Genomic DNA, 15,143 nt, shown 5'->3' with positions numbered 1-15,143 from the left:
AGGGAGCCGGCGTACAGCTTCCGGGTCATGTGGCCAGCATGACTAAGCCGCTTCTAGCGAACCAGAGCAGCGCACGGAAACACTGTTTACCTTCCTGCCAGAGCAGTACATATTTATCTACTTGCACTTTGATGTGCTTTTGAACTGCTAGGTTGGCAGGAGCTGGGACTGAGCAACGGGAGCTCACCCCGTTGCGGGGATTCGAACCGCCAACCTTCTGATCAGCAAGCCCTAGGCTCTGTGGTTTAACCCACAGCCACCCGCGTCCCATTATTATTATTATTATTATTATTATTATTATTATTATTATTATTATTTATACCCCACCCACCTGGCTGGGTTTCCCCAGCCACTCTGGGCGGCTTCCAACAAAATATTAAAAATACAAAAAAATGCTTTATTGTCGCAAGCTCTTTCCACTGAATGGAACGTAATTATTTGTTTAGCTTAAAATACATGTAGAATGTTATTGGAACACCTGCACAGAGCTGGGGTGTGTTATAGCAGCCTGTGCCCCTCTCACCCAAACTTGACACTGCTGTGGCACTCACCACGCATACCATACTCAACCCTTCTTCGAGGGGGAATTCGGAACCCATTCCAGGCACTGCTCCAGTGAACAAAACCAGATTGGCCCAGCATGGCTAACCTATCCCACAGATTAGAAACTGTGGGTGGGTGGGACTAGGGAGATAGGCAAGAAGGGGTATATAGCCCATTATTAAATATCCCAATAATTTATCTCCCAGTCGTTTTCCTTCCGGGGGAAAATATGCAGCTGGCACAGAGACATTTATATGCTGGCACAAAGACATTTACTTTTATAAGCTGCTGTCTGTGTCACCACCAAGGCCACCATAGCTACAACCACAACTGCAGAAGTCAGAGCAGTGACTCCAATCAAAACTGCAGCAACAACTGCTGGATTGACCTACATGTAATCTTCTCCCCACAAGACTCTTCAGAATGGAACTGAAGAGATTGAAATGCCAGTAATGGAAGCAGGGACTCTCTGCTACCTGAGTGTTCCTATTCAGCTCCACCTCAAAAGAACCCATATCTTATTTTGCTCCTATTTTGCTCCAAAGGCTTCATTCTGCTGGTGAACAAGACAACTGTCTCTGCCATCTGCTTGCATGTCCAATGGGATTTCAAAGCACCTATGTGCACCTGCTGGGATTGTATTATGGCTCCACCTTGTCCTCTGGGCAGAGCCCTAGGTGTCAAGAAACATTTGCCCCACTTTCAAACAAACTGGCTCAATATTAAAATTCCTTCAGTAGCACCTTAAAGACCAACTAAGTTTTTATTTTGGTATGAGCTTTCGTGTGCATGCACACTTCGTCAGATAACTTTGCACATGAAAGCTCATACCAAAATAAAAACTTAGTTGGTCTTTAAGGTGCTACTGAAGGAATTTTTTTATTTTGCCTCGACTCAGACCAACATGGCTACCTACCTGTAACTGGCTCAATATTGTTAATTCATGTGTATATCCTGCCTTTCAACCCGTTTGAGCTCCATAGAGATAAAAATGGCAAATACGCTTTGTATACTGTACAAATATATTGCTGTGTTCTTTTATTCAAAATGGTGAATTCTGGTAAGGATACAGGAATAAATTCCTTTATCTCAGGTGTTAGAAAGAATTCCTCTTCCATCAAAATTAATGCTCTATTATTAAAGTTTGCCAAGGATGATGGTTAGGGTCATAGCTGCCAAGTTATCCCTTTTTAAGGGGATTTTCCCTTATGCTGAATAGGCTTCCTCGCGAGAAAAGGGAAAACTTGGCAGCTATGGTTAGGGTTGCCAGACTCAACAGTGGACAGGACTTCTGTGACTTTAATTGCCCTGTTCTCTTTTGAGTCTGGAAACCTTAAAGAGAAACCAGCAGACCCTTTGTTTAATTTCCAAGCAAAGGGTCTCCTGGTTTCTCTTTAAGGTTTCCAGACTCAAAAGAGAACAGGGCAATTAAAGGCACAGAAGTCCTGACTCCTGTCTTCTATTGAGTCTGGCAACCCTAATGATGGTGGAAGTTACAGATTGTCAGAAATGCATTTATTTTGGATTCTACCACCTCCACCCCACATTCCCTGCGTAGAAACACACATCGGTCATTGGAGGATTCACTTTATGTATTTTTATGTAACTGACAAAAGCTTTTACCACAATATGTCTTAGTCTTCAAGGTGTCACTTTTTGTTGTTGTTTTTAGTAGGGTGGGTATTTTAACACATGGCTGGAATATTGAGGAACATAATTTGTTTGCTTGTTTGAATTTTCAGTGTATTTGTAGTAAAAGTGTATCATCATGAATAGCTACTTCTTAGTATCAACATTGAATGTAGCATAGTCTGTGTGGTTTTTATATGCATAAGGCATCACTTTTTGAAAGCATCTCCACATCAAACATCTAGGGTTGGACCTGAAGGTGAAATTGTACATAGCTCATGATCTAATTTTCTGAGTCAATTTTTTACACATAGAGAATGTTAACATTCATATTATCAATCTTCCATTGAACTAGAAAAACATCTGAAAGCTTCTAGGCTTTTTAAGAATGTAGAAAGTTAATACATCTTCCCAGATTTCAGAAAAATGGAGTTTGTTCAACGGATTTTTACCAAACTTTTGTGCAGGAAAGGGAACTAATGCTTGATCTCATGCCAACAAATCAAGGGTACTAATGCCTACCTTTCAATGATGCCGTGTGTGTGAACTGCAAAATAAGCTTCATAAGGACAAAAACTGGAATAAAAAATGAGAGACTAAACATTATTTTTTCATAACTGTAAACTACAACAGTCTTATAATGAGAGGGAAACCATCTTATAATTAGAGGGGAACCCCGAAAGGGTCAATTTTTAGATGATTACTGCTTCAGAAAAATCAAGTGTAAGATTCATGACAGTGATGATACTGTGAGAGGAGTGGTGACAGATACATTTGGGCCCTTCAGAGACGGGGCTACTGATACTAGTAGTCCTTGATAGCCTTAACCAACAGGAACAGGATGATTCTCCTTCTGTATCAGCATGTGTTCTCTGCATGAATATAAGAAAAAGGGCATGCTACCACAGCAGGTCTCCCCCAGCACCCTCATTTCTGAGATTGGTTATGTAACTGTTTTACCATATGTACATAAGAAGCTGTAATTGCTGATGTTTGTACAGAGATTAAATTAGATGAAAAACACTCTCTGCATGGGTGTGTGTGAGGTTTTTCTACTCTAAGAAAATATTGTGTGTAAAAGAATAACAAACTATACTTGCAGATTGACTGAATTTGTCTTCCTCCTTGGATACAATCAGTTTAGCACATGTGCAGAGGCGATATGCCAGGACCCTCCCATAACACAAAATGGGTAAGATTCAGAGTTCTGTGTAGCTTATTTTATTTAAATTGTTTTACTGTATTTGTCATCCAATAACTAAAGTTTTCTGGGTGATATTCAGCACACTGCACTGAAAATCTGTTATGTTATTGTGTTCCTAAGTAACAGCTAGATGTCATCTCTGCTATTGACCTGTTGTATGTACTGTACACCATATGTTGTTGTTGTTGTTGTTTAGTCGTTTAGTCGTGTCCGACTCTTCGTGACCCCATGGACCATAGCACGCCAGGCACTCCTGTCTTGCACTGCCTCCCGCAATTTGGTCAAACTCATGTTCGTAGCTTCGAGAACACTGTCCAACCATCTTGTCCTCTGTCGTCCCCTTCTCCTAGTGCCCTCAATCTTTCCCAACATCAGGGTCTTTTCCAAGGATTCTTCTCTTCTCATGAGGTGGCCAAAGTATTGGAGCCTGAGCTTCACGATCTGTCCTTCCAGGGAGCACTCAGGGCTGATTACCTTAAGAATGGATAGGTTTGATCTTCTTGCAGTCCATGGGACTCTCAAGAGTCTTCTCCAGCACCATAATTCAAAAGCATCAATTCTTCGGCGATCAGCCTTCTTTATGGTCCAGCTCTCACTTCCATACATCACTACTGGGAAAACCATAGCTTTAACTATACGGACCTTTGTCGGCAAGGTGATGTCTCTGCTTTTTAAGATGCTGTCTAGGTTTGTCATTGCTTTTCTCCCAAGAAGCAGGCGTCTTTTAATTTCGTGACTGCTGTCACCATCTGCAGTGATCAAGGAGCCCAAGAAAGTAAAATCTCTCACTGCCTCCATTTCTTCCCCTTCTATTTGCCAGGAGGTGATGGGACCAGTGGCCATGATCTTGGTTTTTTTGATGTTGAGCTTCAGACCATATTTTGCGCTCTCCTCTTTCACCCTCATTAAAAGGTTCTTTAATTCCTCCTCGCTTTCTGCCATCAAGGTTGTGTCATCTGCATATCTGAGGTTGTTGATATTCCTTCCGGCAATCTTAATTCCGGCTTGGGATTCATCTAGTCCAGCCTTTCGCATGATGAATTCTGCATATAAGTTAAATAAGCAGGGAGACAATATACAACCTTGTCGTACTCCTTTCCCAATTTTGAACCACTCAGTTGTTCCATATCCAGTTCTAACTGTAGCTTCTTGTCCCACATAGAGATTTCTCAGGAGACAGATGAGGTGATCAGGCACTCCCATTTCTTTAAGAACTTGCCATAGTTTGCTGTGGTCGACACAGTCAAAGGCTTTTGCATAGTCAATGAAGCAGAAGTAGACGTTTTTCTGGAACTCTCTAGCTTTCTCCATAATCCAGCGCATGTTTGCTATTTGGTCTCTGGTTCCTCTGCCCTTTCGAAATCCAGCTTGCACTTCTGGGAGTTCTCGGTCCACATACTGCCTAAGCCTGCCTTGTAGAATTTTAAGCATAACCTTGCTAGCGTGTGAAATGAGCGCAATTGTGCAGTAGTTGGAGCATTCTTTGGCACTGCCCTTCTTTGGAATTGGGATGTAGACTGATCTTCTCCAATCCTCTGGCCATTGCTGAGTTTTCCAAACTTGCTGGCATATTGGGTGTAGCACCTTAACAGCATCATCTTTTAAAATTTTAAATAGTTCAGCTGGAATATCATCACTTCCACTGGCCTTGTTATTAGCAGTGCTTTCTAAGGCCCATTTGACTTCACTCTCCAAGATGTCTGGCTCAAGGTCAGCAACCCCACTACCTGGGGTGTACGAGACCTCCATATCTTTCTGGTATAATTCCTCTGTGTATTCTTGCCACCTCTTCTTGATGTCTTCTGCTTCTGTTAGGTCCTTACCACTTTTGTCCTTGATTATGGTAATCTTTGTATGAAATGTTCCTTTCATATCTCCAATTTTCTTGAACAGATCTCTGGTTTTCCCCATTCTATTGTTTTCCTCTATTTCTTTGCATTGCTCATTTAAGAAGACCCTCTTGTCTCTCCTTGCTGTTTTTTGGAAATCTGCATTCAGTTTCCTGTATCTTTCCCTATCTCCCTTGCATTTTGCTTGCCTCCTCTCCTCCGCTATTTGTAAGGCCTCGTTGGACAGCCATTTTGCTTTCTTGCATTTCCTTTTCCTTGGGATGGTTTTCGTTGCTGCCTCCTGTATAATGTTACGAGCCTCCATCCATAGTTCTTCAGGCACTCTGTCCACCAAATCTAAATCCTTAAACCTGTTCCTCACTTCCACTGTGTATTCATAAGGGATTTGATTCAGATTGTATCTTACTGGCCCAGTGGTTTTTCCTACTTTCTTCAGTTTAAGCTGGAATTTTGCTATAAGAAGCTGATGATCTGAGTTACAGTCAGCCCCAGGTCTTGTTTTTGCTGACTGTATAGAGCTTCTCCATCTTTGGCTGCAGAGAATATAATCAATCTGATTTCGATGCTGCCCATTTGGTGATATCCATGTGTAGAGTCGTCTCTTGTGTTGTTGGAAGAGAGTGTTTGTGATGACCAGCTTGTTCTCTTGACAGAACTCTATTAGCCTTTGCCCTGCTTCATTTTGAACTCCCAGGCCAAACTTGCCAGTTGTTCCTTTTATCTCTTGATTCCCTACTTTAGCATTCCAATCCCCTGTAATGAGAAGAACATCCTTCTTTGGTGTCATTTCTAGAAGGTGTTGTAGGTCTTCATAGAATTGGTCAATTTCACTTTCTTCAGCACCAGTAGTTGGTGCATAAACTTGGATTACTGTGATGTTAAAAGGTCTGCCTTGGATTCGTATCGAGATCATTCTGTCATTTTTGAGATTGCATCCCATTACAGCTTTTGCCACTCTTTTGTTGACTATGAGGGCCACTCCATTTCTACTACGGGATTCTTGCCCACAGTAGTAGATATGATAGTCATCCGAACTGAATTCACCCATTCCCTTCCATTTTAGTTCACTGATGCCCAGGATGTCGATATTTATTCTTGTCATCTCATTTTTGACCACATCCAGCTTACCTCCATTCATGGTTCTTACATTCCAGGTTCCTATGCAATATTTTTCTTTACAGCATCGGACTTTCCTTTCGCTTCCAGGCATATCCGCAACTGAGCGTCCTTTCGGCTTTGGCCCAGCCGCTTCATCAGCTCTGAATCTACTTGTACTTGTCCTCCGCTCTTCCTCAGTAGCATGTTGGACGCCTTCCAACCTGAGGGGCTCATCTTCCAGCGTCATAACTTTTATATGCCTGTTGTCTTTGTCCATGGAGTTTTCTTGGCAGGGTTACTGGAGTGGCTTGCCAGTTCCTTCTCCAGGTGGATCACGTTTAGTCAAAACTCTCCACTATGACCTGTCCATCTTGGGTGGCCCTGCATGGCATAGCTCATAGCTTCTCTGAGTTATTCAAGCCCCTTCGCCACGACAAGGCATTGATCCATGTACACCATATATGACACTCAATATTAGTTATATATACTCGAAGAAGACTCATTGAAATCAAACTATTTAAGTAACTTAAGCCCACTGATTTCAATGGATCTACTCTGAATATGTGTCCCAAACACTTAGGAATTAACATAATTACAACTTTATAAACATGTTCCATTCAGGTATAATTATATTCAACAAAAGAGGTTTAAAGAGAGCCAGTGTGGTGTAGTGGTTAAGAGCAGTAGACTTGTAATCTGGGGAACTGGGTTCGCGTCTCCACTCCTCCACATGCAGCTGCTGGGTGACCTTGGGCTAGTCACACTTCTCTGAAGTCTCTCAGCCCCACCCACTTCACAGGGTGTCTGTTGTGGGGGAGGAGAGGAAAGGAGATTGTTAGCCGCTTTGAGACTCCTTCGGGTAGTGATAAAGCGGGATATCAAATCCAAACTACTACTCTTCCTCCTCCTCCTCCTCCTCCTCCTCCTCCTCCTCCTCCTCCTCCTCCTCCTTCTTAAGACTGTTTCAAGGCAAATATTTTAAAAATGTAGTATAAACACCAACAATTGGGAAACATTGGCCTGCAAGCGCTCCAACTGGAGAACAGCCTTTACCAAAGGTGTCATGGGCTTTGAAGACATTCAAACTCAGGACACAAGGGAGAAACGTGTTAAAAGGAAGGCACGCTTGGCATATCCACACCATGATCAGCTCCTGCCCAGAAACCAATGTCCCCACTGTGGAAGGACGTATGGATCCAGAATTGGCCTCCACAGTCACTTACGGTCATGTCCGACTCTTCGTGACCCCATGGACCATAGCACGCCAGGCACTCCTGTCTTCCACTGCCTCCTGCAGTTTGGTCAAACTCATGTTCGGAGCTTCGAGAACACTGTCCAACCATCTCGTCCTCTGTCGTCCCCTTCTCCTAGTGCCCTCAATCTTTCCAAACATCAGAGTCTTTTCCAGGGAGTCTTCTCTTCTCATGAGGTGGCCAAAGTATTGGAGCCTCAGCTTCACGATCTGTCCTTCCAATGAGCACTCGGGGCTGATTTCCTTCAGAATGGATAGGTTTGATCTTCTTGCAGTCCATGGGACTCTCAAGAGTCTCCTCCAGCACCATAATTCAAAAGCATCAATTCTTCGGTGATCAGCCTTCTTTATGGTCCAGCTCTCACTTCCATACATCACGACTGGGAAAACCATAGCTTTAACTATACGGACCTTTGTAGGCAAGGTGATGTCTCTGCTTTTTAAGATGCTGTCTAGGTTTGTCATTGCTTTTCTCCCAAGAAAAACAATGAGTCACTTACGGACTCATTGTTAAAACCATGTTTATGGAAGACAATCTTACTCAGCTACGAGTGATCACCAAAGAAGAAGAAAGAAGAAGATACTTAACCATACAGATAATAATTATTATGTTAAAGCTAACCTGTAGTTTGGATCAATTATCTTCAATCTGAACATGAAAATGCCAGCATAGTCCTCAGGCCAAATGATAGAGTTGATGCCAGAATGGTTCATGAGTTCATATTGATTATGTAGTGTTCCTAGAAGTCCAGGACCACCACTCACAAAACAGGATATGTAATTCTGGGTGGGAAAATGTAATTAATTTACCATAAGACACACATCCATAATACGTGAGGAATATGGTAAGTACAAATAATATACCTGCTTTATGTCCCAAAGTATTTGCCTAATAAATAAGTAGTAGCTGATTCTGTAGTTGTTGGGTTGCAAAAAATAATTATGTATAGCTTAAGACACTACAATATTTAAAGTATTGGCAAATCATGCAATCCAGAACACCAGTAAAGCTGGTAGGTAGAAGGAAGACAAAATACGGAAGATCCAAAATACTTAAAAGCTCTGCTTGGGACACACAAACAGGGTGGATATAAGGGTGGAACTCCCTTTCTGGGCGTTTTTGAGAGGGTGGGGGTAACATTACAATTTCCCACCTATTGTTTCCATGGGGTATATTTTGTTCTGTTTGGCGTGTGAAGGGGAAGGCTTTGGATTCATGCCCCCTATTTACCTCTACTGCTATCTGTAAGATAAGGTACCGGTAGGTACAAGGTCAGATTTCCTGTTTCAAGGTAGGGCACCACCTGCTGCCTTTGGAGAAGGAGATCCAAAACATCATATAGCTCTAGAGATGCACTGCCAGTGACCACAGGATTGTGCCCTAAGTATTATTGCATTGCCTCTTGAATATTAATCTGTGTGTCCAGATCAATATTCATAGGTAAAATACCATGAGAGCTTCAGAATTCATATTATTAATTTCCTTATTATATACATTTTCTTACATGTCTCCCCCAATAGCGATCTATAGTATGTGCAGTGATTTTTTCTAGATCCTGAGGAACCATTGAAGACATATTTTGTGATTTGGACAAACAGCGTACCTGTTCAAAGAATATAAATGCACAAAGTAAAACAGAAATCACATGTACAGTCTCGCCCAAAGTCTCAGCTGTACAGCATATTTAATTTTTTATCAATCTCTTAAGCTTGATAGTGATGAAACTGGAAAATATAAAAGTTTAAAGCATTGTAACACAAATACAACCCTGCATAGGTTTCAGGCCATCCTGTTTTGCCTCCTGACACTTTGTCAACCTTACTGGCATCTCAGGTAAGGTCATGTGCAGTGCAGCATTTGGAAGCCTTATATGGTCTCGTGGGGGCTTTCACAAGAGCTTGCCAGAAGCCACCACCACATCTCCTTGCTTCTCTGATAGTGTGTGTGTGTGTGTGTGTGTGTGCGCACACACACACACACAGAGGTATTCCTTGCATTCCACTGCCTGTTTGGACCTATGTCTGCCATATCCAATGGACACTGCCTCCAAAACCTTTGGGCAACAATTAACTAAGGCACTGGTCCAGGCTAGGAATCTGTGGTGGACTTTGTGCCCCTTAAAAATTCTGAAGATTCTGATATTTCTTCCCATGGTAATTTTTAAAATGTAGTGTTGATAAGGTGCCTGGTCTAGAGGTTAGAAGGGTCAGTTAGAGTGTGCCGACCATGGATCCTTAGATTTTTCGTATTTGGTGTTTTCTCAAATTTGGACAGTGCAGATGTAAATATTACATATGTCATGTTAAATGCAATAGCATATACGTTTTGGCCCTCAGTTTAACATTTATACTCAGTACAGATAACCTTTAAGGGGGAAGTGAAGTCCAGAAGCCGGAGGATAACTCTGAGTGGCAGCTAAGTTTCACATACTAATTGGAATGAACTAACCAATTTCTGGGCAGGCAGCTTATACGGTAGTTTATATCTATTGGGCTGTATACAACTGTTCTGTTATTAAAAACCATGTATTGAATAAATTGTTGTGTGTAGTTCACCATACTACACAAAAAAGGAATTTAATGCATTTGGCAAGTTCAGCTGGTTAAAGCATGGTGCTTATAATGCCAAGGTTGTAGGTTAAATCCCCATATGGAACAGCTGCCTATTCCTGCATTGCAGGGTGTTGGACTAGATGATCCTCATGGTCCCTTCCAACTCTGCAATTCTATGATTCAGTTATTTCAATACTTGCATCTTGTCTATAAAACATGTTGCTTCTAAAGTTTTGAAGAATTTGCTATTAAATCAATTTACCACTGTCAAGAGCTGTATAAAAGACTGATTCAAACAACATCCATTAAAAAACCCTATTGTAAATGCAAATTCATATTTATTAAAAGCATTTATATACCACTTACTATTTCAAAGATGTCTAAGCAGTATACAGTATATCACCAAAATAAAAACACAACCTAAAACCAGTTAAACGGCAATATAAAAGCATTCAAAAGTGAATAAAGCAGAAATTTATAAGATTCAAACATGTAAAACAAGTTTCAATCTTAGATGTCGGGGAAAGCCTGGACAAAAAAAAAGTCTTCACAATACATTTATCTGAAGCAACTGGTGGTTGCTGTTTCATGAATGGCAGATGGAAGGGCATTTCGCAGTTGAGGAGCAACAGCAGAAAATGCTGATTTTGAAGTCATTGCCCCAAGACATTTTATGGGGTGTGTGGTGCCATGATATCCCCCCCCCAGTTGATCTAAATGATCTTAAGGTCTAAAATGGGGCAGGTGGTTTCTTATTCTTGATTAACCTGAAAGGTTAGTGTACAAATGTCTGCTCACCTCTTCTACTGTTGTGTTATAATAGTAGTCATTCCTGCCATTAATCTCCCACAAAATATAATCTGCCTCAACAGTCCCAATCATGTCTTCATGCTCATATCTAGAAAGAATAGAAATACAGTGTCACGTCTCTGTATAAAGGACAAAAAAGACACAACCCCCCCCCCAAACAAACCCATACTAAGGGTGTACACTACTGCTTTTCATTCAGCAAAGTGCCACTTCCACAGTCAGGAGATAGAACTTTGTGGGCCAGAGTTCTTGCCAAGAAGGCACTTTTTAAAAATATGGAACTGGTGGGGAATTGTAGTAATGAAGATAATAGCTGCATTATCACTCTTTTATCTTTCATCCTATTTGGGATGATCAAAGAAAGGGCTTAATGAATATAAACAAACAAACAAACAAACAAACAAACAAACAAATACATATTTCCCATGGGTCTAAAGTGTTTAAAAGCTGCTTACAAGAGAACAGTAGGACGAAATGGATCTCCGTGATAGACCTCTATTGGGCAACCAAATAGTGCCAGATCGTACTCCTGCTCCTAGGAGAAAGGTAGGTTAACATAAATCTCCCCTTGCCTTCTATTTGCATCAATAGTATACTTAACATATTTATTTACGGTATTCACGTTATTAGTTGCTTGGCACGTAAGGAATCTCCAAGTGACTTACAAAACTTAAAAGCATAAAGCATGGCAGAGAATCAGAAAGAAGTACATTGTATTACAATAAAAGCTATGCAAACTCCACAAAACAGCAGCGAAACCTTCAGCAGAAAAATGCCATTACTGTACAGTTGTACCTTGGTTTTCAAATGACTTGGTACTCGAACATTTTGGCTCCGGAATGCCGCAAACCTGGAAGTGACTGTTGTAGTTTGCAAACTATTTTTGGAAGCCGAATGTTCGACGGTGCTTCCACGGCTTCTGATTGGCTGCAGGAGCTTTCTGAGCCAATCAGAAGCTGCACTTTGGCTTCCAAATGTTTTGGAAGTCGAACGGACTTCCGGAATGGATTCCGTTCGACTTCCAAGGTAAGACTGTAATAGCAAAACCATTATAATCTGTCAAATGCTTTGGAGGTACCGGTATGTTTTACCTGGTGCCAAAAGCAATAACTTGTTAGGGAAAGTGTTCCACTAGTGGGAGCTACAACTGAAAATTAAATGTGTTGTTCTTACCCAGTAGTTCCCCTTTGTTTTGACCCACCGATATTTCCTAATGTGAGGAAAAAACAGAGTTATTCAATGTTAATGATGATGATGATAATAATTTTATTATTTATACCCTGCCCATCTGACTGGGTTTCCCCAGCCACTCTGGGTGGCTCATAGCATATATCAGAACATACTAAAACATCAAACATCAAAATCTTCCCGATACAGGGCTGCCTTTAGATGTCTTCTAAAAGTCAGATAGTGGCTGACATCCTAGACATATGAAAGGAGGGTGTTCCACAGGGAGGGCGCCACTGCCAAGAAAGCCCTCTGCCTGGTTCCCTGTATCCTCGCTTCTCACAGTGAGGGAACCAGCAGAAGACCGTTGGAGGAGGATCTCAGTGTCTGGGCCGAACAATAAGGGAAGGAAACGTTCCTTCAGGTATACTGGGCCAATGCCATTTAGGGCTTTAAAGATCAGCACCAACACTTCGAATTGTGCTCGGAAACGCACCGGGAGCCAATGAAGTTCCTTTAGGACTGGTGCTAAATGGTCCCAGCAGCCACTCCTAATCACCAGTCTAGCTGCCACATTCTGGATTAATTGTAGTTTCCAGGTCACCTCCAAAGGTAGTCCCACATAGAGTGCACTGCAGCAGTCCAAGCGGGAGATAACCAGAGCACGTACCACTCTGGCAAGACAGTGCGCAGGCGGATAGGATCTCAGCTGGTGTACCAGATGGAGCTGGTAGACAGCTGTCCTGGACACAGAATTGACCTGCACCTCCATGGACAGCTGTGAGTTCAAAATGACTTCCAGGCTGCACACCTGCTCCTTCAGGGGCACAGTTACCCCATTCAGGACTAGGGAGTTCCCCACACCTGCACGCCTCCTGTCCCCCAAAACAGTACTTCTGTCTTGTCAGGATTCAACCTCAATCCGTTAGCCGCCACCCATCCATCATCCGCATACTGGTGAACGCCCAGCCCAAACCGCCTGATGATCTCTCCCAGCAGCTTCATAATAGATGTCATTGCCCATACTGTAGTGTATGATTAGGTCTCACACTTTAAATTTTAGAATCACTACTGCTCCACCATTTGCCTCCTCATCTTTCAGTACTAAATAGCTGTGGACTCCATTGCAATTCCTGAATGCTCAGTCCTCAAAAGGAAGAAGTGAAATGAGAAAATCAGCAGTAAAAATTTAGCAGATTGAGGATGAGAAGGGAAACAGAGCCATTCTAGCTTAGCTGGCAAACCAGCAACTTCCAGCTCCTTCTCTCCTTGTCCCCCCCCCCTCCATTTCAGCTGTTCATTATAAGGAGTTTTGTAACTAAGAACTACTAGTTTCTGATTTTGCTTCCCCACCCTCCTTTCCCTTTTGTGTCATGGCCTTTAGATTTTAAACCCAAGACCAGGGTATTTTATGACTGATCTTTGTAAACCATCCTGGAAGCCTTTTTTCACTAGAGAATAATTTAAAAATTCTACAAACAAACAAACAAACAAACAAACAAACAAACAAACAGGCTATGGGACATGGCTGAGAACAGGCATTCTGTAAAATAAAATTGAATTAAATTTTTAATTGCTTTTTCTCTATTGTTTATCATTAAACTTGTAAAGTGTTTTTCCTCCATAAAGGTCTTCCCACAGAAGTAAAATTCTTCAATCTCAGAAAGCCTATTGAAACAATAGTGTTTTCATCAACCACTTAAAAATTTCCATTTTATGTCCTTATGTCCATTGAGTGGGAGCTCCTAAATACAAGTAGCAACCACAGAGAACGCCCTGCTTTTAGTTGAAGAAACATTGGCATCCAAAGTCGTATCTCTCCATTTGATCTGTGACTGTGGGGTTTACTTAAGAAAAGAAATATTCTCTCAGGTATCTGAGACTCAGGGCTATTTAAGTACAAAATTAGCACCTTGCATTTAGGTTGGTAACAAACTGGTGAGTATTGGTTTTGTAGAATCGCTGTATTTGGCTCCAGATAAAAGGCAAGCTGCCAGATTAGTCAAGGGCAATTACAGGAGTGATGCTGTTGATGCATCTAATAAAAAGGTCATGCAGGACTGATGACTAAGGAAGACTCCTGATAATGACTACCATACCCTCCAACATTTCTCTGTTGAAAATAGGGATGTCCCATTCCATAATGATAATTTTTCTATTTATATTCCACACATCTTATTGGGTTGCCCCAACACTCTGGGCAGTTTCCAACATATAAAAAAACATAATACTGTAAAACATTAAACATTTAAAAAACTTCCCTATACAGTATAGGGTTGCCTTCAGAAGTCCATACCCTCCAAAATTTCCCTAATAATAATAATAATAATAATAATAATAATAATAAAGTTTTATTTATACCCCACCTCCCACCCCCCAGCCAGGGCCAGGCTCAGGGCGGCTAACACCAAATATAAATTACAATAAAACATAATAGGGGGAAAAACCACTTAATTAAAATACAGCTTGAAATGCAGCCTCATTTTAGTAGTGGCCCATAGATCAATACCATTAAGGGAGGAAACATCAGATATTCACCCGAGCCCTACATGGGCCAGCAAAAAAGCCAAGGGAAAATTTATATACCAAATCCCATATAAGGGGTCAGAGTGAGTCTAAGCCGAAGGCCAGGCGGAACAGCTCCATCTTGCAGGCCCTGCGGAAAGATGTCAAATCCCGCAGGGCCCTGGTCTCTTGTGACAGAGCGTTCCACCACGTCGGGGCCAGTGCTGAAAAGGCCCTGGCCCTGGTTGATACCAATCTAAATTCCTTGAGGCTCAGGACCTCCAAAGTGTTGTTATTTATGGACCTTAAGGTCCTCCGTGGGGCATACCAGGAGAGGCGGTCCCGTAGGTACGAGGGTCCTAGGCCGCAATGAAAATAGGGACACCTTAAGGAAAAGTGGGACATTCTGGGATCAAATCAGAAACCTGGATGACTTCTCTAAATCAGGGATGTCCCTGGAAAATAGGGACACTTGGAGGGGCTGGACTACTTCAACTAGCAAGGCAGGAAATGGCAAGCATGGGTTTTGTCC

At 41.9% G+C, this 15,143-nt stretch overlaps 1 protein-coding gene across 1 annotated transcript in view; it reads right to left on the bottom strand.

Moving 5' to 3' along the window:
• The window catches only part of CATSPERE (catsper channel auxiliary subunit epsilon), a 62,955-nt gene that overhangs the window by 745 nt on the left and 47,067 nt on the right, over positions 1-15,143 (bottom strand). The window contains exons 16-21 of the mRNA XM_088666489.1: positions 12,113-12,149; positions 11,395-11,474; positions 10,928-11,027; positions 9,082-9,180; positions 8,199-8,359; positions 2,695-2,748 (exon numbers count right to left, since the gene is read on the bottom strand). Coding sequence (XP_088522615.1) covers positions 2,695-2,748; positions 8,199-8,359; positions 9,082-9,180; positions 10,928-11,027; positions 11,395-11,474; positions 12,113-12,149 — 531 coding nt within the window. The remainder of the gene's footprint in view (positions 1-2,694; positions 2,749-8,198; positions 8,360-9,081; positions 9,181-10,927; positions 11,028-11,394; positions 11,475-12,112; positions 12,150-15,143) is intronic.

Source organism: Zootoca vivipara, chromosome 3 (assembly GCF_965207765.1).
Source record: "Zootoca vivipara chromosome 3, rZooViv2.hap1.1, whole genome shotgun sequence".
In the NCBI taxonomy this organism is placed as follows: domain Eukaryota; kingdom Metazoa; phylum Chordata; class Lepidosauria; order Squamata; family Lacertidae; genus Zootoca; species Zootoca vivipara.
The sequence above is the reverse complement of the archived record's forward strand: the minus strand, read 5'-3'. Positions and strand labels throughout refer to the sequence as shown.